Genomic DNA, 25,641 nt, shown 5'->3' with positions numbered 1-25,641 from the left:
CGAGATGACATGCTGTCAGGTTACAAGTTCTCAAAGCACAGCAATGACGGAGAAAAAGGCAGGCTAACAGGGTGTAAGGTGAGGTTCAAGGTGTCGGGGTGACTCCCAAAGAGTCACGGGCAGTGAAGCAGCAGGCGGTAATGCCAGAAGGATAGGTCTCGGAACAGATTGTGCCTGACTGAGAAATTGAACTTAGTTAGCAATAGGAACCCATTGCAAAACCCGATAATCCTGCTTGTCACGCGCAAATAAGGGCAAGGTCTCCTGAGGGAAGAGCCCAAGGTGCTCACATTCAGGTTCATGTGTCATTGGTGAACTGCATCTGTAGATTCCATTACAGGCTTCAACTGAAGTAACCCTCACAAAGTGGACTTAAAAGCATCCTGATAAAGATTGAAGGTTCTACTAAAATTCAAAAAAATATGAATAATAACAAGAAAATTTCATAGGGGCCCTCCTCCTTTCAGCCACTTTAGAAAGTAAAAACAAGGACAATACAGTGAGTTCCAAGAAGTTGCCTGAAAAAAAATTCAAACTGATATAAGTGATTCTTTGAAACATGGATTGATCTGCATTCATATTGTTAAACAATTAATCTTAACTAAAATGTGTATTACGTGTCAAATTATTAACTAACGATACCAAAAATTCATCATGATTATCGACATGTAAAATTATATTTCACATGTATCCTTCAGATTTATCATTGGGAGTACTTATTATAATATTTATAATGAACAGGCATACAATTAATAAAAAACATTTTTAATGAAGGAGTTACATGAAACCTCATCTCTGGACCATGGGTTGTCAGGAGGAGCATTTGAGATGTTGACCTAACTGGACTTGGCCACTAAGTGGACAGTGGGACAAGATCAGGAAAGAATGAAAAGTGACTCTCAGGTTCCATACTGGGATGGCACTCAGGTGTCGGGCATGTGCCCATGCATGTCTAGAGCAGGTGGTTTTGGGTGCTGAGCATGAGGTGGGCATCAGTGCTCGGTGGTCTCTCACGATGACCTAGAAAGTTCTCTGACTGCTTGATCCTCTGTCCTGGACTTGGCCACCCCGAACCCAGGCGGGATTTACTGAAATCCCGTCTCAGCACTGAAAAAGAAGTTGGTGTTGTAAGTTTTGCCCCTCTCCTTGGTGAGAATGACAGGCTGTCCCGCCTCAGAGGAAGTGGCTATGAACCAGTTGGGGTAGGCGACCGACTGGAAGGTGGAGGTGGAGACCTCTATGCTGCGCAGAAAGAGAAAGGGCACCTGCGCTTCATTCTCCCTGTACAGGTCCATTATCTTTTTCTCCTAGGAGCAGGAAAGAGGCCTATTAGACAGGATTACTGGGAGGAGGGAGCTAAACTAACTCAGCCTTGGGAGTGACTGCTTTCCCCAAAGGGAGGGAGAAGAGGAGGATGCCAGGTGTCAGGATAGGCAACACTCTGGTTCCCAACACCAGGCGCTTCTGATTCTTCAAGATGACACCATCTTCCCCGAGAACAGAGCGGGGTTAATTGTCTCATACGTGCTCCTGATAGGCACCCATCTGTGGGTTTGGGCCAGGTTCACAAGATTCCCCGTCTCCAGGGGGTTTGCACATTGCAGCATCTGTCACGACCCCTAATGCTGCATTCAGTGCAGGGACCACAGGCATGAAATCCACACTGGATTTCAATCTCCCCTGTCTCCTCTGCGTGCAGTGGCCTTTGCTTACGTGGGAGCACCCCAACGTCTCAGAGGATTACTGGGAGGCAGATGAAGAGGGTAGGGAGTAGAGAAGCTGCCAGTCCCCGGCTTTCTGAAGCACCCATCTGGTGGGAGTCCTCTCTGGTGTTCACAGGGTACTCTGAGAGTAGAGTAAGTGTTACAACCATCCCAGAGGTAGCATGTATTGATTTGCGGATCAGCCAAGTCAGGCTTCCTTACACTGAATAATCCAGGATTGAAACAATGTTATTTTTATTCAGCAACGCAGTAAATGAAATAAAAAGTCTGTCTCACAGTACTCATTGGATAGTACTCTGTTTCATTAGCTGCACAACCACTCACCTTGAGCTGCAAAGTAGGCTGGCCCTCAATTTCTGCACAGAACAAACAGAGATCTGCACCCATGATTCCCAGGTATATCAGGCTGCCTTTTCCTTCAACATGGACATTTGTGTCTTTGCATGGTAGTGAGCAAATAACAGCTGGAAATGGAAACAGATGTCAGGCCCCAGGCAGCAGAAAGTCCAGGCCTGCCTAACACTGGGTTACTCCTTTGGCCAGGTCTACCCTGGAAGGTTCCTCCAATTAGCCATGTGGTAGAAACCCTCCATCATAATTAGAAACTCATTTCCCTTTTTCTTCCTTACTATCAGAACGCAGCTGTCACCAGGGCACATGGCTTCCCAAAAATAAAAATAAAATTCTCTACCACACTTGCAGCTAACTTTGACCATGTGCTTAAGTTGTAGCCCATGAACTATAAGTGGAAGTATTCTGTGGGATTTCCAGAATGTTCTTCAAGGGGAGCCACCTTGGCTGGGAGGAGCTCCTTCTTTATACCCTGTGTCTTCTTCCTACAATTAGGTGAGGGTTGAGGTGGCCTTGAGATTGATAAGGCATCATGGGCTCACCACACTGGCCTCAGCAGCTTTATCTTATGTAAGTTGCAGTCACATGGATGAATCATCTGAATTTATGTCACTATCAGCTGAATTTACTCCTGGCTAATTGAGCCCAGGAGCCTGGGCAGGAGGCTCCTTTTTGGCAGGGAGCAGGGAATTTACTCACTTAACACTGTCTCGAATGTCCACTCAGGACAATGCAGACTTTGTCATGGACCCCATGGAAAATGAGATGAAAACTGCAAGTGAGAAATGGCCAGAACCACAATAAATGGTAATGCCTGCTCTAGGGGAAGTGACCAAAGCCTGGGACAGTAGGAGAGAGACCAACTTTAGAGGGAAAAATCAATAAAGACCTTTCTTCAGAGGTGAAGTCAATCTGGGACCTTAAAGCTAAGAGGAAGCTAGTAAATGAGGACATGGAATAGAGGGTGGGGGAGGGTCTTGGGAGGGATAGTGTTACAGGGAAAGGAATGATCAAGGCCACAGGTGGAAAATAACTTTTTAAGTTAAAGGCTTCAAAGAAGATTGGTGAGGCTGAGATCCCCCCACCTCCTATGTACCCCCATCTCCCACCTCCCACCCCAAAATCACAAACACATGGGAACGATACTCTTCAACATAAGGAGAGGGTCACTCATGATAGATACTTGGTGGAGGATGAGTGAGAGTCTGCACAAATGAGGTGGGAGGGAGGGCGATGAGGAAACAGTGGCCGGAGTCCAGGTGAGAGATGATGATCATAGAAATAAGGCCTGTTGTGCATGTAGACTCATCCCTCTTTGCTGATGACTGGCTAGAGACCCAAGAAATGGAGGAGTCAAGGACTCCCCTGCTCCTGGCTCAAGCAAATAGGATCAGGGTGGTGAGGGAGATAGGGAAGAGTGAGTTTTCGGCAGTTCTAAGAAGTCAGAGTCATCGTTTTACTTGGGATAGACACAGTTAGAGGTGTCTGAAAGGACAATGAAAAGGCATGAAAGGTTCATCTGGGTCAAACGCATAAATGCCAGAGTGATAGAGGTGACGTATCAACCCAAGAGCCCGGCTTGCAGCCACTTCACCTGTGACAGAGTGGCAGCATACTGCACTCTGAGGGCTCCCAGCATGGGGATGTCTTACAGAGAAAGTGGACTCAGAAGGGAGGGTGTGGACCACCAGAGAACGCTCTCACGGAATGAGAAGATGGTGAGTGCTCAAGAAAGGAGGAGCTAGCAATTGTGCCGGCTGTGGCTGAAGAACCAAGTGTGAGCGCAGAGAAACATATTGGATGACCTTGGAAAGAGGAGCTCCAGGGGAGAGGTCAAAGATCAGTTTAGAAGTGAAAGTGTTTGAGGTACGCGTGAGCCGGAGGTGACCTGGAGACTGGTCATGTAGTCAGCGCTCCCATGGGATCTGGCTACGGCTGGTATGTGGAGTGGCACGTTGTATATAGGAAGACAGAATGACAGAGGAAGAAATGCAGTCATCTGGAGAAGCTATTGAGTATTAAGCAGGGAAATACCATATCAGAGCATGTTTCCCAGTGTCAGAAGGACCCAACAGGGAGAGGAAGGTGGGGTCGAACACTGAAGTCCTAGGGAAAGGGGAAGAGCTGAGTTGGACTTTTCCCCCAGCTTTACTGAGGCATAATTTACATGAGATGGATTGACTTTTGATGGGAGAAAGAAATATTCTCTGTTTTCCTAGAGGAGAGGACACCAAGCTAGGAAAATGCGCAGGTTTGGTGGTGGAATGTGAAGGAGTTCAATCTGAGGACATGGTAGCAATGGTGGAAATTTAAAGGAGAAGCTTCGAGGAGAAGGTCAGTTGCTGGCTGAATGGACCATCCCCTCTTATCAGAAGACATTTTCTTTGGGTAGGGAGAGCTGCCCACCTCTCACGCCTGTTTCTAGGTACAGGGTTTCCTTTGTGGGTGGGAACCACCTTGCCCTTTCTTGCCCTTCCTGTGGGCACTAAGCTGGTACCCAAAAGTAGGAGAGGCCACAACCAGGCTCATATAAGCTCAGCCTCATCCCCACTGGAGCTGGTGTCCTTTTAAGAGGCAACAGTGGCCCTGGCTGTGTCACCCAGCCTGTTGGAGCGTCATCCCCTGCACCTAAAGTTTGTGAGTTCGATACCCCATTGATTCTCTCTCTCTCTCTCTCAAATCAATAAAACACATCCTTGAATGAGGATTTTTTAAAAAAGGTAACAGTGGCTTCATTGTCACTCACCAGGTTTGACATTGCTGCTAGAAGGAACTGCAATTAAGGAGTTTCCCTTCAGGACCCACACCATCTGGTGAGAATCACGAATACTATGGAATCCTGGAGTGCCCTGACCTGCCGGATGACAGCAAAAAGCACAAAACACACACAAAGTTATTGTAAACTTCAGGAGCTCAACTGTACCCTCTAATACAGCAGTACCCCTTTACCCCCTCTCATTCCCTGTGGTTTCCACTTACCCACAGTCAACTGTGGTTCAAAATATTAAATGGAAATTGCAGAAATAAACAATTCATAGTTGTAAATTGGGTACCATTCTGAGTAGTGTGATGAAATCTTGCACCATCCTCTCCATCCCACCTGTGACGGGAATCGTCCCTTTGTCCAGCATGTCCACGCCATGTACATCCCCCACCCATGCGTCACTCGATAGCCCTCTGGGTTATCAGATCTGCTGTTGTGGTATTGCACTGTTTGTGTTCCAGTCACCCTTATTTTACTTAAAATTGTCGCCCCAGGACACAAGAGCAGTGATGCTGGCCATTTGGATACGCCAAAGAGCAGCTGTAAAGTGTTTCCTGTGTGCAAAGGTGTGCACACATGAGAGAAAACATGGTGTGTACAGGGTTCACCACTATCCGCGGTCTCAGGCATTTGTTGGGGATCTTGAAACGTACCTCCCTCAAAAGGCAACTGCGCTGGCTTTTGAATGTCTAGGGTAGGCTCACTGTTCTGAGAACACGGCTCTGAGGAGGAAGGGAGGGGAACCAAGGCAGGGGCTGGTTTGTGCATCAAAGTGTCTGAAAGGACGTACGTGCGTGCGTGCATGACCCCCAGGGATTTTCTAGGGGTGTCAGTGATTTGTCCTTTTCTGAGTAATAGTCTCTGGGTACTAAAAAAAAACCAAAAATATTTCAGTGGGTCATCAGTATGCAGTTTGTTTTTCCTTTGCCCTCTTTATGTAATAAGTAAACTCTAAATATATACAATAAGACAAGAATGAAAGTGCAGGTTTCGTGATATGAACATTTTAGCAAATACAACTGTAACTGAGCAAATGAAAGGGGCCCTTGGGCCCTATTGTCCTTGGGGAGGCTGGACAGAGACTGCCAATATGGTTTGTAATTTGCCACTTACGTTGTGGGGTCAGCATGTTGGCTTCAGGGCTTTCTATAAAGAGGACAAGGTGGAAGAGGTGGTCGCCAGGAGGTTGTCAGCAGCTGGTCTTGTGAAGGAAAGAAGAAAAGCATGTTATTCACTGCTCTCCCATCCACCTGGAAATTTATGTAAAAATTATTTGGGTGGAGACGCCCTGAGATCCTGTCCTTGGTACACATTTGAGACTAAGGATGGGAAGAGGATACATACTCCAAGGCCAGAGAACCCCAGGTGGAAGCTCCCTTCTCTGTCGTGACTGGATGGTCCTGGCTCTCCAGGCTGTGGTGGCCTTGTGGTGTCCTCTGCCCACCACATCTGGGATTGCTAAGGGATCCCAGAGCACCCCTGGGCACCTTCTAGGACAACGAGTTTCTGGGTTTAGAGGAGGAAGGGAGAGTGTGTATTCATCTCTATTTAGGCCTCCATGGCTGGTAAGTCACCAATTACCCTGACTTCAAGCTTAACATTCAAAACAACTGGCAGCAAGCCTGTCTCTCTGACCCCCATCTCCCCCCACTCCCCATCCAAACAGGCATCTGTAAGGATCCATGGACATCCACTGGCTCCATTAGATGTTTCACTGTCAGATGGCATCTCTCTGGGCTTTGAGTTGGGGAACCAAGACAGTTCCCCCAGAAGACCACAGACTCCCAACAGTGAGAACCAGTTGTTCAGCACTCTCCCTGCCTCAGGGCCCTCCGTGTCCGATTCTACCATTATCCCGAGGAGGGAATATGCAGCCAGCTATGCTTGTGGAAGCAGCCCCAGCTCCTCGGGTGCCCTGTGCCTTAGACCCCAGGCCCCTCAGCCCCAGAGGTTCCTCAGGACAAGACACAGAGCACGGAAAGAAGCCACCCAATACATGGCTTCTGAGCAGCAAAAGTTACCTTCATTCCAAGAGACGCTCTTGTCCCCGTGCCAACGTCAGACTACACCGGCTGTCTAGGGCTCCAGGGCCTTTTAATGCGCAGAGGGTCATTTCCTGGTTCTGGGTGTGCCCACTTTGTCAAGAAAGCTGGTCTGGCATAGAGATCCCATGAGGTGTCAAGGAGTGACTGTGTGGCAACACAGGTGCGGCCATTCTGGGGTCCTGGACAAACCAAAGCAGTTCATGTGCCAAGAAACAACCTTGATGAAATACAGCCAAGGCCAGATGCATTGTTAGAGGAGAAATTTCTTCCAGACTGCCTTGGGGACAGAGGTGTGACTGTCTCGATTCACAAACTACATGAACCACACCTCGTTCACGTCTCATTGGGAACAACCCATCATCTCCTGTCAGGAGTTTTACATAAGCAATATTGAAAGCTTGTTCTATGTCTGTTAAAGTTGTCAGAGATGGATCTTATTAATCTTTTGATCCTCACAACAACCCTTTAGGGGCCATTAATTTTTATTTCTCATGCAAAAAACCTGAGAAATGACAAAGCTTACCTAAAATCACATAGCTACTAAGAAATTTAGCCATGTTAGAAGCCAGATATCTCCTCTCTTAACCACTGTGAAGTGTGTTTCCAGCAGCTGAGACACAGGCCTGTGTCCTGCGATGGGTTCTGAAAGCTGTACAGTGCCGAACAGCGGGACTCGTGGGATAGGAGGGACCTGGGGGGCCTGTGGCTTCCTCACTCTGAACTGGGGATCACACTCAGCCTCAGCAACTGCATGGAAGGGAATCATTACCCTTGAAGCCCAATATTGTCAGTCAGCCCTGAAAGTTAAAACATCTTTTTCTATGCCAAAATCTGCCTCCGAGTAAACTCATAACTACTGGCTTTGGTTCTGTTCTCTGAAATCGACTGTAAGCTCTCTCCCCTAGAGCACTGCAATAACCCGTAACTGGTCACCTTGCCCCTGTTCTCACCCTCTACAGTGAAATGTCCACCTGGCCAGGAGCAGGGGTCAAAGACGCACTGTGTCATACCAGGCTCCTATCAGAACTCTCTAATGGCTTCACATCTCATCACAGCCCACCTGAGCTTACACGAGCCCACATGGTTGGGTCCCTGCTTGTTTTCCCACACACCTCTGTCCTTGCCCTCTCAATCCCCTGCTCTAGCTGTACTAGCTCCAACTGATTCTCTCACCCAGAGACTCAGCTTCCTGTTTCTCTGCAGGAAAGGCTTCCCCAGACCATCACGAGGTTCAATTCACTGCCACGCATTTGCAGAAAGCCACCCTCTAAACGAGATCTCCCCTGACCACCCTCGCTACAAGAGCCCCTTACTCATGCTCTAATCCTTAATTCTCCTCTATTATTTTCTTCATAAAATGTATGTCTCCATAGCAGTGGATGTGTATGTATGCACATATGCATATATGATGGGGTTTTTTTGCAATCAACCTTTTTTTAGAATTGAATTTATTGGGATGACATTGGTTAATAGAACCACACAGGTTTCAAGTGTAAGACCCAATAAAACATCATCTGCATACTGCATTGTACATTTACCAACCAAAGTCAAGTCTCTTTTTGCCCCCACTTATCCCCCCTTTGCCCACTTCCACCTCACCACACCTCCCTTTCCCTCCAGCTATCACCATACTGCTATCTGTGTCTATGTGTCATATATGTATATGTGTATATATACACACACATATATGTGTATGTACACACACATATATAATCTGTCCAGAAGGTATGCAGCCATGCAATATGAAAAATAGAAAAATTATTGAAGAAGACACAAGAAATACTGTACACAGGACAATGATGCCTCAGTCCCTTCAAAGTAGGCACCTTGGGACCTCACACAGTTCTCCCAGTCTCCATCAGCTGCCCTGTCATATAAATCTCATTGACAGTCTGAAATGTCTTCCCTTTCAAAGGTGATTTCAGTTTGGGGAAAAGTCAGAAGTCACAGGGCTCCAAATCTGGGTAGTAGGGGGGCTGAGTCACCTGGGTGATTTGATGTTTTGCCAAAAAACTCTTCATGAGATGTGATGCATGAGCGGGCATATTGTCATGATGAAGCTCCCAATCACCAGTTGCCCAAAGCCATGGCCTTCCAAATCATCTGAATGTTTTTCATGGAGGAATGTTTAAGCTTAACACAAAATTTGATGCAGATTCGTTGCTCTACTTACTCAGTCAATTTGAATGTGACAGCTACACAGTACACATGCTCACTCAGTGGTGTCTACTGCTCCCACTGACTAGTACAGTGAAGTCATCATTGTTCACGCATGCACATTCCAGTCCACTCTCCTTGGCTGCCAGGTTACATCGATGTCACTCAAACTGTTCTCATCATATTAACAATGGCTGGACTTTTCCTGGACAGACCACACACACACATGTATGTATATACACATGTGAGCATACATATGTGTGTATACATGTGTGTTCGCGGATGTATATACATGTGGACGTGTATACGCACCTGTGTGCGTGCCCCCCCATGTATACACATACACATGTGTGTATACACATATGTTGTGGTTGTTTAATCCCTTCACTTTTTCTCACCCAGCCCCCCAACCTCCCTCCCCTCTGACAACTGTCAATCTATTCTGAGTATCTATGAATCTGTTTCTATTCATAGAAAACAGATTCTGTTTCTATCTATTCTATTCATCTGTTTCTTTGTTAAATTATTTTGTTGATTAGATTTCACATATGAGTGAAATCATATGCCATTTATCTTTCTCTGACTGGTTTATTTCACTTAGCAAAATAATCTCCAGGTCTACCCATGCTGTTGCCAAAGGTAAGATTTTTCTTTTTATGGCTGTGTAGTATTCCATTGTGTAAATGTACCACAGGTTTTTTGTGCACTCATCTACTGATGGGCACTTGGCTGTTTCCAGATCTTGGCTATTGTAAATAATGCTGCTATGAACATAAGAGTGTATATATTCTTTCAAATTAATGTTTTGGATTTCTTCAGATATATTCCCAGGAGTAGAATCGCTGGGTCAAAAGGTAGTTCCATTTTCAATTTTTTGAGGAAACTCCATACTGTTTTTCACAGTGTCTGCCCTAGACTGCATTCCCACCAACAGTGCACGAGGATTCCCTTCTCTCCATGGCCTCACCAGCACTTGTTTGTTGATTTACTGATGACAGCCATTCTGACAGGCAAGAGGTGATGTAAGCTTTTGCACAGCAAAAGAGACCAACAAAATCAAAAGGCAACCTACTTCATGAGGGAACATATTCATTAATGATACATCTGATAAGGGATTAATTTCCCAAATATATAAAGAACTTGTACAACTCAACACCAAGAAGACAAATAATTATTTTTAAAAATAGGCAAAAGATATCAATAGACACTTCTCTAAAGAGGACATACAGATGGCCAATAGACATATGAAAAGATGCTCACATCACTAATCATCAGAGAGATGCAAATTAAAGTTCATGTATGTTCTTATCACCTATGTGCCAGCTCCATCAGGCCAGGGCACTTATCTGTCTTGTTAACTATGTCCTTAGTGTCAGGAACAGTGTGTGGTCCACCAGCGGAATTCATCAGTATTAGCTGAATACACAAAGGAATGAACAAAAGAAGTGTTCTTGTGAAGAAAAGGAAGACTGGGAGGAGGAAAGGGCAGTGTGTTATCTGTAGGAGAGACATGATTTGTGGTAAGGGACCAAAGGTAAGCTCCCTTCCCATAGCAGGACTGACGTGTCTCGAGAGAACCTCTCAAACAAGTCAGGGAGGCTAGGAGCTTTGTTTCCAACTGGAGAGACCCCTGGGCTGGCCTTAGCTCCTCAGCCAAGGCCAGGTGTGGGGAGGGGGTCCTGGGGAGAACCTGATGTGGGTTCTAGCCTTGTACCCAGGAGGACCTATACCCCATTTGGACCAAGAGCACCCAAATCTATGCCCATCACCGCAGTGTACTTATTAATAGAGCCACTTCCCCTCTCCTATGTGTCCACAACTCTAGGGAAATTAGCAACGATGGAAAGACTGAAGAGACGCAGTTCTATGTTTCTGCAGGAACTGTGAGAAATGAAAAGCTCAGGGGGCGCCATGCTGTCACCAGAAAGAAATGCAATCTCTGACACCAACATGGTCACTCAGATGCTGAAGGCAGATCTCAGGAGGGGAGGTGAAGATTGGGACAATGCCCGTGGCGCCCTGGAAGTCATCATTGTGTTTGGGAAAGTAGTATCCAACATCTTTCTTCACATCTTGGGGACAAGTAAAAATGTGATGGAAAGGCTACATGAGTTACATGTCTGAGGAACCACATTGCAGAAGTTCACTGATATTGGGAGGAGACCGTGTTTCATAAAAAGGTAGAAGAGGTTAAGTCTTCAATATAAACACGCTCTCAAAGGCTGGGAGACATATCTGACCATGGCTGTGAGTTCATGGAAAACCCAGGGGAGAAGCTCAGAGCCCCACAGCAGGACGGGACGATAACTTCAGTGAGCTGTGTACCAGCACCATGCACGGAAGTACGGAGTGTGAATTCTAGTCACAAGGTCCAATTTGTATCACTCCACCCAGGAGTGAGGCCTGGAGAAACCTGAGTTTAGGAAGCTACCACCTTCCTAACAATCCTACTGGGTTCTTCCTAGAAATGAGAGACTCTCTTAGAACCTGCTTTACAAACGATGAAATTCCTTTTAAATGCAAAGAATCAGTTTTATCCACGCTATTCCATTCAAGTCACTCCATTCCATTCATTGCAGGGTGACTGAGATGGCAAAACGTCTGTTTCACAGATTTAACTCTTCATGGGATCCAGTGAGAATGCTGCAGGTGAAAGTTTCCTAAACAGCACCAGTTCTTCATCCAAACCAGCAGAATCTGTAGCTTCACTGAGACGTAAGCACAAGACCCCTCCTGGGCCCTGATGCAACACCACAGAGCAAACGTGACTGCAAATTCAGCGACCTGGATGTCACATGAAAGAATCACCATCCTCATTTCTTATATGAGGCAATTTTAACAACTATGTGAAGTAGCGTTTCTTTATTATTTTTGTACAGGCGGCATGTTTTAGCCATGTGGCCCCTGGGAGAGGGCACACGCCCTGGCCCAACATGCATGGTCACTGCGTGGATACACTGGGGGGCAGCGAGGTACCCGGGGATGGGAAGTCCAACCAGATTCTGCCCTCCTATTCCAGGCTGAGGTTTGAATGCTCACTCCCCATTTCACCTGGTGTCTACTTCTGAAAATTAGACATAATTGTGGCAACTCTGCCTCCTTGCTGAATGGGTCACTATTACAAGGTTCATCTCAGAAGCACTTTCAGAGCAAGAATGGAGGAAATCAAAGCATGAGGTTGCCTGGGGCACAACCTCCAACTCCACACTGATCTTAGGCTAGTGCAGCTGTCCCGCGTTATCCGTGGGGGACTTGCTTTAGGACACCCCCTCCCCCACAGATATCAAAAGCCACAGATGCTCAAGTCCATTATACAAAACGGAGTGAATACAAAGTTGCACGTAACCTACAATTGCACAGAGGCGACGACAGCAGGGTGTGCCTGCACATCGCCTCATTCTCATGGATTCCGTACAGTGCTCGGCACGCAGCAACTTCAAGCTTCAGTTTTGGAACTTCGTGGGATTTTTAAAAAAACATTTTCAACTCACAGTTGGTTGAATTTGCAGATGTGAAACCCATAGATACAGAGGGATGACTATAAAGTAAATCCAAAATTGGTGGTGTAGGCTTTCCCCAGTTCTTGGGTAATAATGAGGGGACAGTCTCCTTCGGAGCAGATGGCGGATGAACCAGCAGAGTTCAGGAGAAGGGACTGCATGGGCCTGGTTTGGTGGTGCAAGTCTGTATGTTGTGTCCTGAAGGACAAGAAGGAGACCTCAAGGAGAAATATCACTGCCTAAATTATTCCACATTCTTCACACACTGATAGTTCCTGTCCAAGGTAGGCTTCCCCATACATTAGAGCAGCCCTGGAGACCTCTCTTTCATACTGTGGAATTAAAAATTAGCCCTGGCTGGGTGGCTCACTTGGTTAGAGAGCCATCCCATGCACCAAAATGTTGTAGGTTTGATTCCCGGTCAGGGCACATACCTGGGTTTTGGGTTCGATCCCCAGTCAGGGTGTGTACCGGAGGCAACCAATGTTTTTCTCTCACATCAATGTTTCTCTTTCTCTTTCTCCCTTCCCGCTTCCTGTCTCTCTCTAAAATCAATAAGGACATATCCTCGGGTGAGGAATATGTTTTCCTGTTTTATATAAATATCTCCAGACACTGATAAATTCCCAGTGGGCAGAATTGCCCCCGGTTAAGAACCACTGTTTCACACCCTGTCATCGAATCAAGTGACTACCTGTGCTTGCTGGCTGAAGGGCACGAGATTTCCTTTAACTCTCAGACGCCTGGTTTGTGATCTTCCTATAACTTATTTTTTTAATAATGAAGGCTTGCAGTTATTAAAATGTTTGTTATGAAGAACTATGTTTTACACACATGAGGAAGGAAGGAGGTTCTTCCTCGTGGGGGCGGGACTGCTCGACTTGCTGGGTGTTCTCTGGTTCCTGGTGCCAGAGGCTTCAGTGAGGCTCTGCAGTGAGGAAATGTCAGCTGCAGCATGCTTGTGACTTGTCTGTGCAAACTGAAACTGAGACCGCTAAGCCTTTAAGAGGAAAACCAGGAAATTAGTCATCAGCATTGAGCTTGAGGAAAGAGACATTATGGGACTGCCCCAGGGCTGATGACTGGATTCTGATGCTGCAAATGACACACGATAATGTTGTCCCTAAGAGTAGGAGCCCTCAGTAGGTGCAAGGTACACTGAGGGAGGGATGGGCCTCCTGAGACCTGGGTAGCTTCTGCCACTCCTTGTCCAGAGTCAGCATGTTCTCGGCCAATCTCACAGCAGGAAAAATGCCCCAGGGTTCAGTCCTCCAGCCTCTCAGAGGCAGTGCATAAGCTGCTTCTCCACTCAGGGGCACCTGAGGTGCGCCAGGCCAACACATGGCACCCTGCCCCACATGGACCCTAGGTCACTACTCAGGATTAGCAGTGAAGGGAGCCTGGCTCGCAGATGCTCCAGTGCTCTGTGCTAGCAGGCAGGCACTAGGTCTTCCACTCAGGAAGCTGAGGCAGTGCTGGTAGTACTCCACCCCACGCCCTCAGCCCACCTGCATTCACTGCCCAGTGGCAGCGCCCAGCAACTCTCAGCTTCACACCTCTAGGGCTTGTTGAACAAGCAGAGAAAGGACGGGTGGGTGAATGTCCCAGATTCCCCCTCCTGTAGAGGGACCATGCTAGGGGTTCCCAGAGGGCTCCCAGACCCAGCTATCCCCAGTCTGGACCAGCTCACTAGAATTTGCTTTATTGGCTTTCTTGGGATTATTTCCTAAATGCTAAGATGACTCCTGGGAACCCTGGGTCGGGGGTAAAGAGTCCCCTAACATGACAGCTTCCTGGAGCAGCAGGTCTAGTGAAGCCCCTGCATCTGTCACCAGGCCCCTCACTGCCTCTACCAGCCTTTTTGCCATGACCACCAGTAGATTACCCTAGTCTTCACCTTTGTGCTCTTCATCAGCCTACCTGGACACATAAAGACACGCTCGCATTCACACCTATGACCTCCCCAGCATTCTTGCTGCACAGTGGAATATAAATGGCCGCTACATTCCTGTCGTGGGTGGCCCCACAGGAGTGTAAAATTATAAAGCACCCACAAGAAAAGGTGTAGCAGGTGTCCCTGAGTCAAAACTAGGGCTCAGAATGAAGAGGAGCTGCCCCAGCTGTCCTAGCATGAGCTGGCTTCCACGTTCTGAGAAGGAAGTCCAGAGCCCAAGACATCACCCCTGTGCTCCCTCTACAGGTCTGGGCCCACTTGGATATCTTGAGGGGAGGGGCTTGATGCCCTGCCATAGGGTAAAAAGAAGCACACATCCAGGACACATTGGTGTTAATGTAAACTCACGCACAACCATGCATGGGATCTTTCAGATTCCCCATTCCATCCTATAAACACACAGACCTCTGTGTGGCCGGGGCACTTAGTCCAGAGTGATGGAGTTGGGTGGAGGTGATGAGGGTGATACCAAGTAGCCCACAGCCAGTACTTATCTCTCCCTAGTATGAAGGTGACATCCTTTATCATTAAGGGATAGAGTCTTCTGAAAAGGGACATTGTGTCAAATATGATGAAGAAATATCTGTCTGCAAGAAAAAGACTCCATAGGGATACAGTCTATAGATGAAGTCTCCTCTCTTTCTTTAGGGAGCCAAAACTAGATCTGCCTCGGGATTTCATTCCTTAGTCCAGCGATTTTCAACCAGTGCGCTGCAACAATTTTAAAATGTACAATACTGACTATTTAGTCTGGGGCACTGAACTCTTTTCCCTTAGGTTGTCAAATTAAAAAAACAGATGATAGCCATCTGGTGTGAATGAACCAAATTATACCTATGCTTTGTCAGATCAGAAAAAAATTAATATATTTTTGATGTGCGGGGGAATTTTAGTAATTAGTTTGCATGTGCCCTGAGATGAAAAAGATTGAAAAATCACTGCTTTAGCCCATTCACATCTATTCTTTTACTCAGGTTAAGGTCTAATATGGTCACCTCGACACTACAAATTTTTCCCTACTCCTGTAGCATAATTTTCACCATTCAATTTAGCTAGTGCTCACGTAGTGGCCAATTATTAGGTGGAATTGTCCTCATTGTGAACATCCTTGATATTCAAAGTGTTGTCCATGGACCAGCAGCATTAGCATCATCTGGCAGCTTGTCAGAAATGCAGAATTTCAGGCCCCACCCCAGGATGACAGAATCAGGGGCTGAAATAGAGGAACATTTGTTGGGAACCACCCTGCCTGGTTTCAGAAGTTGTAATCCCCCATGGCTAAGGCTGAGTAAAAAGACCTTGGGACCCTAAGCCACTAAACAGACAAAGCTTATCTCCCTGGCAGGGATGCTGCCTCTGCCCCCTTTACTTCACCCTGCCTGGCCCCCAGTGTATGACCCATTAGCCAATGACAGGTAAGATTCCTCAAAGGAGGGACGACCTAAGACAGGCACAGTCACTCAGGCCCTCAGGGAAGGACTTAGGGGACTATAGAAAAAGGAGGTGATGGACCCTCACCCCTCGGCTTTGACATGCCCTAAGTCCTCATTCTGTCTGTAAGAAGTCTCCTAATCTCTTGGCTGCCTTACTTCCCCTGACTGACTTAAGCCTGAAACAATGCTGGAGGTGGGTGCGGCCCTGTGCTGGAAAGGGTGTATTCCCTGGGGCAATCAGGCCTAAGGAAGAATGCATAAAATCCTGTGAAATCTACTTTCCTAATGCCCTCAATTTAAATGATAATGGTTCAAGTATGAAATGAGTTTGTTCCCCAAAGTTTTATGGCCATTTAGCTATCTGACCCTGACTCAGAATAAGCCCTCATAGTTCTTTGAATGTTATCTATTGTTTGATCATTACTGCCTGACAATGATTGATGAGCTTTACATACACACCCTGTATTCATTCCTATGCAAATTAAACCCAATAAAAGCCCATTGAGGAACAGGCTCCTGGCCCTTCTCCTTTGAGAGATCAACCACCTTTCCTCCCCAAGCAGATCACGTCTTGGTAGGCTTATTCTCATCCATGGGGGCAGGGGTGGAGGACAGGGAGGCTCTGTGGGCGGAGCCCTCCCAGAAACATTAAAACCAATATATGTTCTGTGATGATATAGCATATGCCGTGCCAGTATTCCAGTCACACCAGCAGAAAAAGAAAGAACTCTGTCCAGGGGTGGGGAGGGCACAAGTGAACCAGATCTAGACTGATCCCCACTTTTCTCCAATCTCTGGGACCCACAAAGTGGGCTGTCTTGGCACTGAACAAAGGGGAAGAGGGAAAGGTGTCAAGAAAAGCACTCAGTCCTGGAAGGCTGGGGCCATCACAAAGCCTCATAAGGAATTTTGCTTTGAATAATTACAGTTTGACTTAGCCAGGAATTCTCCAAATGTATTTGGTTTAATGTAAGCCAAACATTTTCTATCAAAAGAGAGAGAAAACCTCTCTAGAGGAGGGCACAGCCACTCAAACAATTTTACAAAGACAACAAGCCACAATAGTTGGAGATTACTAGGCATACAAATAAATAAGATCATAAGAACAAGACCAAAAAGAGCAAAACAAGCAAACAAAGCAAGAGAGCAGAAACATACACAGGTTTCAGATTCTGCAATGATTATACACAGAGCTTAAAACAACTATCTTAATCATGTTTAAAAAATAAATGACAAATACAAAATACCCTTTAGAATAACAAACTATAAAAAGTGACATATTTGAAAAAGTCAAATAGTACCTCTAGAACTATGTAATACAATAATAAGTAAAATAAAATATCCAATAATTTGCATTTGGCATCAGAGAGCTCACAGCAGAAGAGAGAATTAGAAAGAGATATCAGCAGGATGGAGGTATAGGAATTTCTAGGACTTGTTTCCTCCCAGAAATATTAATTGGAACAAGTATGAACATATTAAAATATCTTCACAAGAGCCAAGGATTCTAGGTGAGACATTACAGCACCTGGGTGGATTGCAGAATAAGAAAAATGCATTGAAGAAGTTAGAAAAGACAGTTTCACAAAACTCCTTTCTTCCTTCCCCAAGCCAGGGCAGCCCAGTTTAGAAGAAGACATCCTCTCTGTGGGGAAAAAAGGGTAATGTTAGCATCCAATTTCAACACAGACCCCAGCCCCAAGCCTGCACCAGCCCCAGGCTGGCCCCTATGACCCCAGGCTCTCAGCCCACCCCAGCACCTAGCCAGCTTTCATTGCCCCAGGTTCCTGCAAATCCAGGCTCCCAGCTCTCCCCAGTGCCAGGCTGACTCCTGGGGCCCCAGGCCTCCAACAGATTCTCATGGACCCAGGCTCCCAGGCTACTCTAGTGCCAGGCCTACATAGATTTAAGCTCTAAACTGGCTCCCACAGACCCAGGCTCATGGCCTGCCCTAGCCCTAGGACAGCCCCAATGGTCTCAGGCTCCAGGCAGGCTGCCGCAGATGTAAGCTCCCAAACTGCCATGGCTCTAGGTCAACCCCCACAACACCAACCCTTAGGCCAGCCTTCATGGACCCAACCTTCAGGCTGTTCCCCTGTGACCCTCATGGCCCCAGACTCCAGGCCAACTCCCACAAATCCAGGCTCCCAGACTGACCCAGGACAAAGCCAGTCTTTGTGGACCCAGATGCCAGTCTCACCCCAGTGGTCCTCAACATGTGATTGATACCTGCGGACCTAGGATCCAGGCCTACCACTACAGACTCAGGCACCAGGCCGGCCCAAATGAACTCGGGCACCAGCCAGCCCCTGTGGACCCAAGAGTCACACCTGCCTACCTGCTGACCCAAGGACCATATCTGCCCCTCCAAGGACTCTAGCAGCAAGCCCACCAGTCAGCCCTCCTATAATATCTGTATGGGCTGACTGGTCAAGGGCTTTTTCTGCTGGAGCCAGTCTTAAGACTGAAAGAGGTGCCTGCTTCCTCAAAAGTACAGATACCACTGAAGGACACAAGGATCATGAATAATCAAGAAAACCTAAAACCACCAAGGGAAATGAATAAAAACTACAATAAATGGCCCTAAAAAAATGAAGATCAATGAATGGCCTGAACAAGAATTCAGAATAGTTCTCTTAAAGAAATTTACAGACAAATAAACAAAATTAGGAAAGCAATACATGAACAAAGAAATAGAAACCATTAAGACAAAACCAACAGAAGTCCTTCAGTTGAAGAATGCAATGAATAAACTGAAGAACTGAATAGAGAACTTCAATAGCAGACTGAATTAAACTGAAGAAAAACTTAATGGACTAGAAGACAGGTCATTTGAAATTATTCAGTCAGAAGAACAAAAAAAGAATGAAAAAGAGTGATGAAAGCCTATGTGAGTTATGAAATTCAGTTAAGAGACAGCCTATGCATTATCGAAGTCCTAGAATTTCAAGAGAGGGAGAAAGGAGCAGAAAGCTTATTATTAAATATAATGGCTGAGAACTGCCCAAACCTGAAGAGAGAGTTGGACATCCCAGTTCATGAAGTTCACAGGTGCCTGAAATTTCAAGCCCAAATTATCTTTTCCAGGACACATTAAAATAAAACTGTCTAAAATCAAAGACAAATAGAAAATTTTAAAAATGAAGAGAGAAATTCCTCACATACAAGGCACCCCTCATAAAAACATCAGTGGATTTGTCTGCAGAAACTTTGCAGGCCAGGTGAGAGTGGGGCGATATATTTTTAATTATATTTTATTGATTATACTATTACAGTTGTCCTGATTTTCCCCCTTCTCCCCTTCCACCCAGTACGACCTACTCCCTCAAACAATTCCCCCACCACTGTTCAAGTCCATGGGTCATGCCCATAAGTTCTTTGGCTACTCCATTTCTTACACTATACTTTACATCCCCATGGCTATTCTGTAACTACCTATTTGTACTTCTTAATCCTCTTCACCTATTCTCCCCCTCCCTCTCCCATCTGGCAAACTTCAGGTAACTAAAATCTTTTATCTTGCTTTTAAGAGTCTCTCTTTATCTTTAATTTTGGCCTTTTAATAATGATTTGTCTTGAAGTGGGCCTCTTTGCATCCATCGTAATTGGGATTCTCTGCACTTCTTGGACTTGCATGTCTATTTACTTCACCAAATTAGGGAAGTTTTCTTTCACTATTTTTTTCAGACAGATATACAATTTCTAACTCTCTTCTCCTTCTGGCACCCCTATGAGGCAAATGTTGGATCTCTTAAAGTTGTCCCAGAGGCTGTTTATACTGTCCTCATTTTTTTAAATTCTTTTTTCTTGTTGTTCTGCATGGTTGTTTTTTTGCTTCCTGATGTTCCCAGTCATTGATCTGATTCTCGGCTTCATCCACTCTACTGTTGTTTCCCTGGAAATTATTCTTTATTTCAATTAGTGTGCACTTTGTTTCTGACTGGATCTTTTTTATGCTGTTGAGGTCCTCACTAAGTTCCTTGAGCATCCTCATAACCAGTGTTTTGAACTCTGCATCTCATGGATTGCTTATCTCCATTTTGTTTAGCTCTTTTTCTGGAATTTTGATCTGTTCTTTCATTTGGGCCATGTTTCTATGTCTCCTCATTTTGGTAGCCTCCCTGTGTTTGCTTCTATTTATTTGGTAGAGCTGCTTTGACTCTGCGTCTTGGTAATGTGAATATAGTAGGTGTCCTGTAGGGTTCAATGGCACAGCATCCCCTATCACCCAAGCTGGGTACTCAATGTGAATCCTTCATGTGGGCTGAGTATCTCCTCCTCTTGTAGTTGAGCTTTGGTTTCTGTTGGAAGATCAATGGGAGGGATACACCCTGGCCAGTCAGCTGCAAGGACTAGTTGTGATGACTGACCACCAACCTCTGCCCTCCGTGGAGGATCAGCTGTGCAGGGGCAGGCTGGTGGTACTCTGATGTGGTCTGCAGCTGTCCGTTGGTTGTGTTGGCCCTGGGGTTTCCCAGGTGGTGCAGATCAAGCTCAGCCCCCATCTGTGTTTTGCTGGGAGAACCCTGCCTGAGCTGTAAAGCAATCTGAGATGGCTGCTACTGGTGCTGGGCTTGGAGATTCCTGGGTGAAGCCAAGCTGTGCCTCTAATCTGGCTGCTGCTAGAGCTCACTGAAGCCAGCTGTTGCTTGTTTGATAGGATTTAGGAGCCAAGACCAGCCATTCTTATGGAAAAGCAGCTTGGGTGGACCCATAAGTTGGGTGGGGCAGAGCCTCTGTTGATCTCCATGGTGGGTCACACAGTGTTAGCCAGGTTGATGGAGTCTCAGATATGGCAACAGCCTACCAGCTCTGTGGGGGGAGGGCTCAAAAAGAAACAATGGCCTCTGCTTGCCCTGATGCCAGACACTTCAGTCTCTCCCTGTATACCACTCACTGGTGCCCTTCAAGTTGTCACCCCAGTGCTGGAGCTCATAGTGAGTGAGTCTGAGTAGGTGGGTCCATGTGTGGGATCCCCAAGAGGAACTGCCTGGGGCTCCAGCAGCCTCCTCCACTGACTGAATCACCACAGCCAGAAGTTGTGGGGACTTATCTTCCTGGCACTGTAATCCTGGGCTGGGGCACCTGGTGTGGGTCTGGGGCTCCTTGCTCCCAAGATACCCCTCCCAAATTTTTATCCACATGGGTATGGAGCCAGCCAAATGCACCCACACCTCTCCTACCAGTCTGAATAGATGTGATTTCTTCAATTCCATACTTGTCAGACTTCCATTCAACTCAATTTTCTGATGTGCCTAAGCGATGGTTGTTCCATATTTTAGTTGTAATTTTGATGTGGTTGTGCAAAGAGGCGAGCCACATCTTCCTACGTTGCCATCTTGACTGGAAGCCAAGAGTGGGGTGATATATTTAAAGGGCTAGAGAAAAAAAATTTAAACCCTAACAAACAAGAATACTTAATAGAGCACAGCTGTCCTTTGGAAATGAAGAAAAGATACAGTCTTTCCCAAGCAAACCAAAGCTAGAGTTCATCATCAGTAGCTCTATTTTATAAGAAATGCTAAAAGGAGTTCTTCAAGCTAAAATGAAAGAATGATAATTACTATTAACTTGAAAATAAAAGGGTCTTTCAAAGTGAAAAGCAATAAACACTTGAGGTCAATAAGAATGGTTATTTGGAAATCTTTACTTCAGGTAGAAATTCAACTGATGTTCTGATTAGGAGACAAAGGCAAAAGGCAAAAATATTTATGAGAAGCAGAAAGGGAATAATTAAATCAATAAAATGATGATATTTCTATTGGTGAAGATAACAACATAGTGATGTTAATTCTAAACAATGTTTTTAATTTTCTAATCTAGTACTCATCAGTTCAGTGGTCATAATAACTGCTTTCTTTTTATCTTTGCAAACGGTTCTTTGGACACAGTGTTACCCTAGGCCAAGTCCAATGGTTATCCTGTGGTGTTTCAACATTCCATAAGATGTGCAAAGTGGGTCCTCTGGCATGGCAGCTCTGGATTCATTTTAAGTGATTTCACTTCTGGGAATTTACCTGAAGAAACCCAAAACACTAATTCAAAAGGATATAAGCATCCCCATGTTCATTGCAGCGTTCTTTATAAGAGCCAAGATTTGGAAGCAGCCCAAGTGTCCATCAGTAGATGAGTGGATAAAACAACTATGGTACATATACACAATGAAACACTACTCAGCCATAAAAAAAGAAAATTTCACCCTTTGCAACAGCATGGATGGACCTGGAGAACATTATGCTAAGTGAAAAAAGCCAGTCAGAGAAAGACAAATACCATATGATTTCACTCATATGTAGAATCTAATGAACAAACTGAACTAATAAGCAACATAGAGACAAACTCATAGATAGAAAGCAGGATGACAGTTCTGGGTGGGGAGTTGAGGGGTGGAGGGATCAAGTGAAACAGAAGAAGGACTCCTGAACACGGACAACAGTGTGGTGATTGCCGGGGAGCGGGGGGTGGAGGTGGTTGGGGTATAAAGGAGATAAATGGCAGTGGGAAAAACACAATAAAAAATAAACTATTAATTTTTAAAATAATTAAAATATTAAAAATTAAATAATAAGCAAAGCGTTTTCATTTATATTATTGTTTACAGTACCACAAAAATATACAACACAGTGGTAAAGGTAACTAAATAGTCAAATTCAGAATTCTCTAATACTATAATATGGGGGTGTGTTAATCTCTTAACTCTATTAAAAAGATTGAAGAACAAAAGTATTAAAAATAATTGTAGCCACAATAATTTGTTAATCTATACACTATATAAAAAGAGGTAAGTGGTACAATAAAAAATACAAAATGTTGATGGATGAGGATAGAACTTTTGTATGTGATTAAAGTTAAGGTTTTGTCAGCTTAAAATAGACTGTTATGCTTAAAGAGGTTTCATGTAAACCTCATTGTTACCACAAAGCAAAACCTTACAATAGAAGCAAGAAAGGTGAAAAGAAGGAAATCAAAGTTTTCTACTTGGGAAAATCATTAGTTCACAAAGGCAGACAGCAAGAAAGGATTAAGGGAACAGGGAACTAAAAAAAATCCATCTGGAAATAATTAATAAGATGATATTAGTAAGTACTTACCCATCAATAATTACTTTAAATGTAAATGTATCAAGTTCTCCAATCAAAGGCATAGAGCACCTGAATAAATAAAAAATAAGACACAACTATATGGTGTCTACAAGAGACTCAGTTTTTAAGGATACACATAGGTTAAAAGTGAAAGTGTAGAAAAAGATATTTCATGCAAATGGAAATCAAAACAAAGGAGAGGTAGCTATACTTATATCAGACAAAATAGTTTTTAAGTGAAACAAAACTGTAAACAATAGGCAGAGAAGTTCATTATATAATGATAAAGGGGTTAATTCATCAAAAATTTATAATAATTGTAAATATATATGCACCCAACATTGAAGCACTTAAATATATTAAGCAAATATTAAAAGATCTCAAGGGAGAAGCAGGCAACAATATAATAATGGTAAGGAACTTCAATTCCCCACTTTCAACAATGGATAGATCATCCAGACAGAAAATTAACAAGGAAACATTGGATTCAAACTACACCAGGGGTCCAAACTTTTGGCATCTCTGGGCCACCCTGGAAGAAGAAGAGTTGTCTTAGGCCACACATTAAATACACAAACACTAACAAAAACAAAAAAGTCTCCTAATGTTTTAAGTAAATTTACAATTTGGTGTTGGGCCACATTCAAGTCATCCTGGGCTGCATGCAGCCCGCAGGCCATGGGCTGGACACCGCTTCATGAAAGTAACAGACATATACAGAGCATTCCATTCAATGGCAGCAGGTTACACGAGGTCTGTGCAGAAGGTGTCCAGCCATGCAAAGTGAAAAATAGACATTTATTGAAGAAGACACAAGATACAAGAAACATTGTGCAAAGGACAATGACACCTCAATCCCCTTCAAAGCAGGCACCTTGGGACCTCACACAGTTCTCCCAGTCTCCATCAGCTGCCCTGTGGTGTTTCCCTGAATCTCATTGACAGTCTGAAATGTCTTCTCTTTCAAAGGTGATTTCAGTTTGGGGAAAAGCCAGAAGTCACAGGGCACCAAATCTGGGCAGTAGGGGGGCTGAATCACCGGGGTGATTTGATGTTTGGCCAAAAAACTCTTCACGAGACGTGATGCATGAGCAGGCGTATGGTCATGATGAAGCTGCCAATCACCAGTTGCCCAAAGCCATGGCCTTCCAAATCATCTGAATACTTTTCATGGAGGAATGTTCAAGCTTAATGCAAAATTTGATACAGACTCATTGCTCTACTCTCTCAGTCATTTTGAATGCAACGGCGACATAGTGCACATGCTCACTCACCAGTGTCTAACTTAATATTGCTAAAATGCCCACACAACGTAAAGCTATCTATAGATTCAATGTAATCCCTATCTAAATTACAATGGCATTTTCACAGAAATAGAAAAACAATCCTAAAATTCATGTGGAGCCACAAAAGACCTCATGGAACCACAGCAATCCTGAGAAAAAAAGAATAAAGCTGGAGGCATCACACATCCTGATTTCCAACTATGACACACGGCTATAATAGTCCAACTGCGTAGTGCTGGCATAGTAACAGACACACAGGTCAATGGAACAAAATACAGACCCCAGAAACAAACTCATGCATATAAAGTAAACTAGTACTTGACAGGGAAGCAAGAATACTCAACGGAGAAGGAAAGTCTCTTAAGTAAACGGTATTGTGAAAACTGGATATTTACATGTAAGAATGGAATTGGACCCCTATCTTACACCGCTCACAAAAGTTAACTCAAAATGTGTTAAAAGCTTAAAAGTAAGACGTGAAATCATACAACTCCTACAAGAAAACAAAGAGAAAATCTCCTCGACATTGTTCTTGGCAATAATTCTTGATATGGTTTCAACAGCATAGCAACAAAAGCAAAAATTAACAAATGGGACATCATACTAAAAATCTTCTGCATCACAAAAGAAACAACAGAATCAAGAGCCAACCTACATAATGGTACAAAATATTTGCAACCGTCCACCAGATATGGGATTAATATGCAAAATCTATAAGGAACTCATGCAACTCAAGAGCAAAAATCAAAATAACCCAGTTTTTAAAAAATGAGCAAAGGTCCTAAATAGACTTTTTTCGAAAGAAGAAATACAAATGGCCAACAAGTATATGAACGTGTGCTCAATCATTAGGGGAATGCAAATCCAAACCACAGTGAGATACCACCTCACACCTGAAACTGGTGCGGCCGCTATGGAAAACTGTACAGAAGCTCCTCAGAAAATTAAAAATAGAGCTACTATATGACTCAGCGATCCCACTTCTGGATATTTATCTGAAAAGAATGACATCACTGTCTAGAAGAACTACCTCCCTCCTTGTATTTGCAGTATTATTCACAATAGCTAAAACACAGAAGCAATCTAAGTGTCTATTGAGAGATAAGTGGATAAAAAAAGGGGCATGTATACATACAACGGAATATTATTCAGCCACAGAAGAAAATCCTGCCATGTGAGCAAAGATGGATGAAACTTGGGAGCATTATGCCAAGTTAAATAAGTCCGACAGAGAAAGACAAATATTGTACGGTCTCACTCACATGTGGAATCTAAAAAAGTTGATCTCATAGAAGCAGAGTTGAACGGTGGTTGCCAGGAGCTGGGTGGGGGAAGTGAGGGGACA

The 25,641-nt window shown here is 44.7% G+C and overlaps 1 protein-coding gene across 1 annotated transcript; it reads right to left on the bottom strand.

Moving 5' to 3' along the window:
* Nucleotides 1-749: 749 nt before the first annotated feature.
* IL36B (interleukin 36 beta) lies at nucleotides 750-6,936 on the bottom strand. Its single transcript, XM_024558457.4, has 5 exons — nucleotides 6,861-6,936; nucleotides 5,953-6,040; nucleotides 4,822-4,929; nucleotides 2,049-2,188; nucleotides 750-1,307 (listed from the first exon to the last, which is right to left on the bottom strand). The coding sequence occupies exons 2-5, from the start codon at nucleotides 5,966-5,968 to the stop codon at nucleotides 1,086-1,088; spliced, it is 486 nt and encodes a 161-aa protein (XP_024414225.1). The 5' UTR covers nucleotides 5,969-6,040; nucleotides 6,861-6,936; the 3' UTR covers nucleotides 750-1,085.
* Between the last annotated feature and the right edge of the window lie 18,705 nt (nucleotides 6,937-25,641).

The sequence above is a fragment of the Desmodus rotundus genome, chromosome 5 (genome assembly GCF_022682495.2).
Source record: "Desmodus rotundus isolate HL8 chromosome 5, HLdesRot8A.1, whole genome shotgun sequence".
Classification (NCBI taxonomy): Eukaryota; Metazoa; Chordata; class Mammalia; order Chiroptera; family Phyllostomidae; genus Desmodus; species Desmodus rotundus.
Note: the sequence above shows the minus strand (reverse complement) of the source record. Positions and strands in the feature narration are given on the sequence as shown.

Bases quoted from the DNA above. Each gene is read 5' to 3' on its own strand.
- IL36B (XM_024558457.4), bottom strand. The intron at 2,189-4,821 runs GTGAGTGACAAT...TTCCATTTCCAG, and splicing joins TAGCAGCAATGTCAAACCTG to CTGTTATTTGCTCACTACCA. The intron at 1,308-2,048 runs GTGAGTGGTTGT...TCCTGCTCCTAG, and splicing joins AGCCTACTTTGCAGCTCAAG to GAGAAAAAGATAATGGACCT.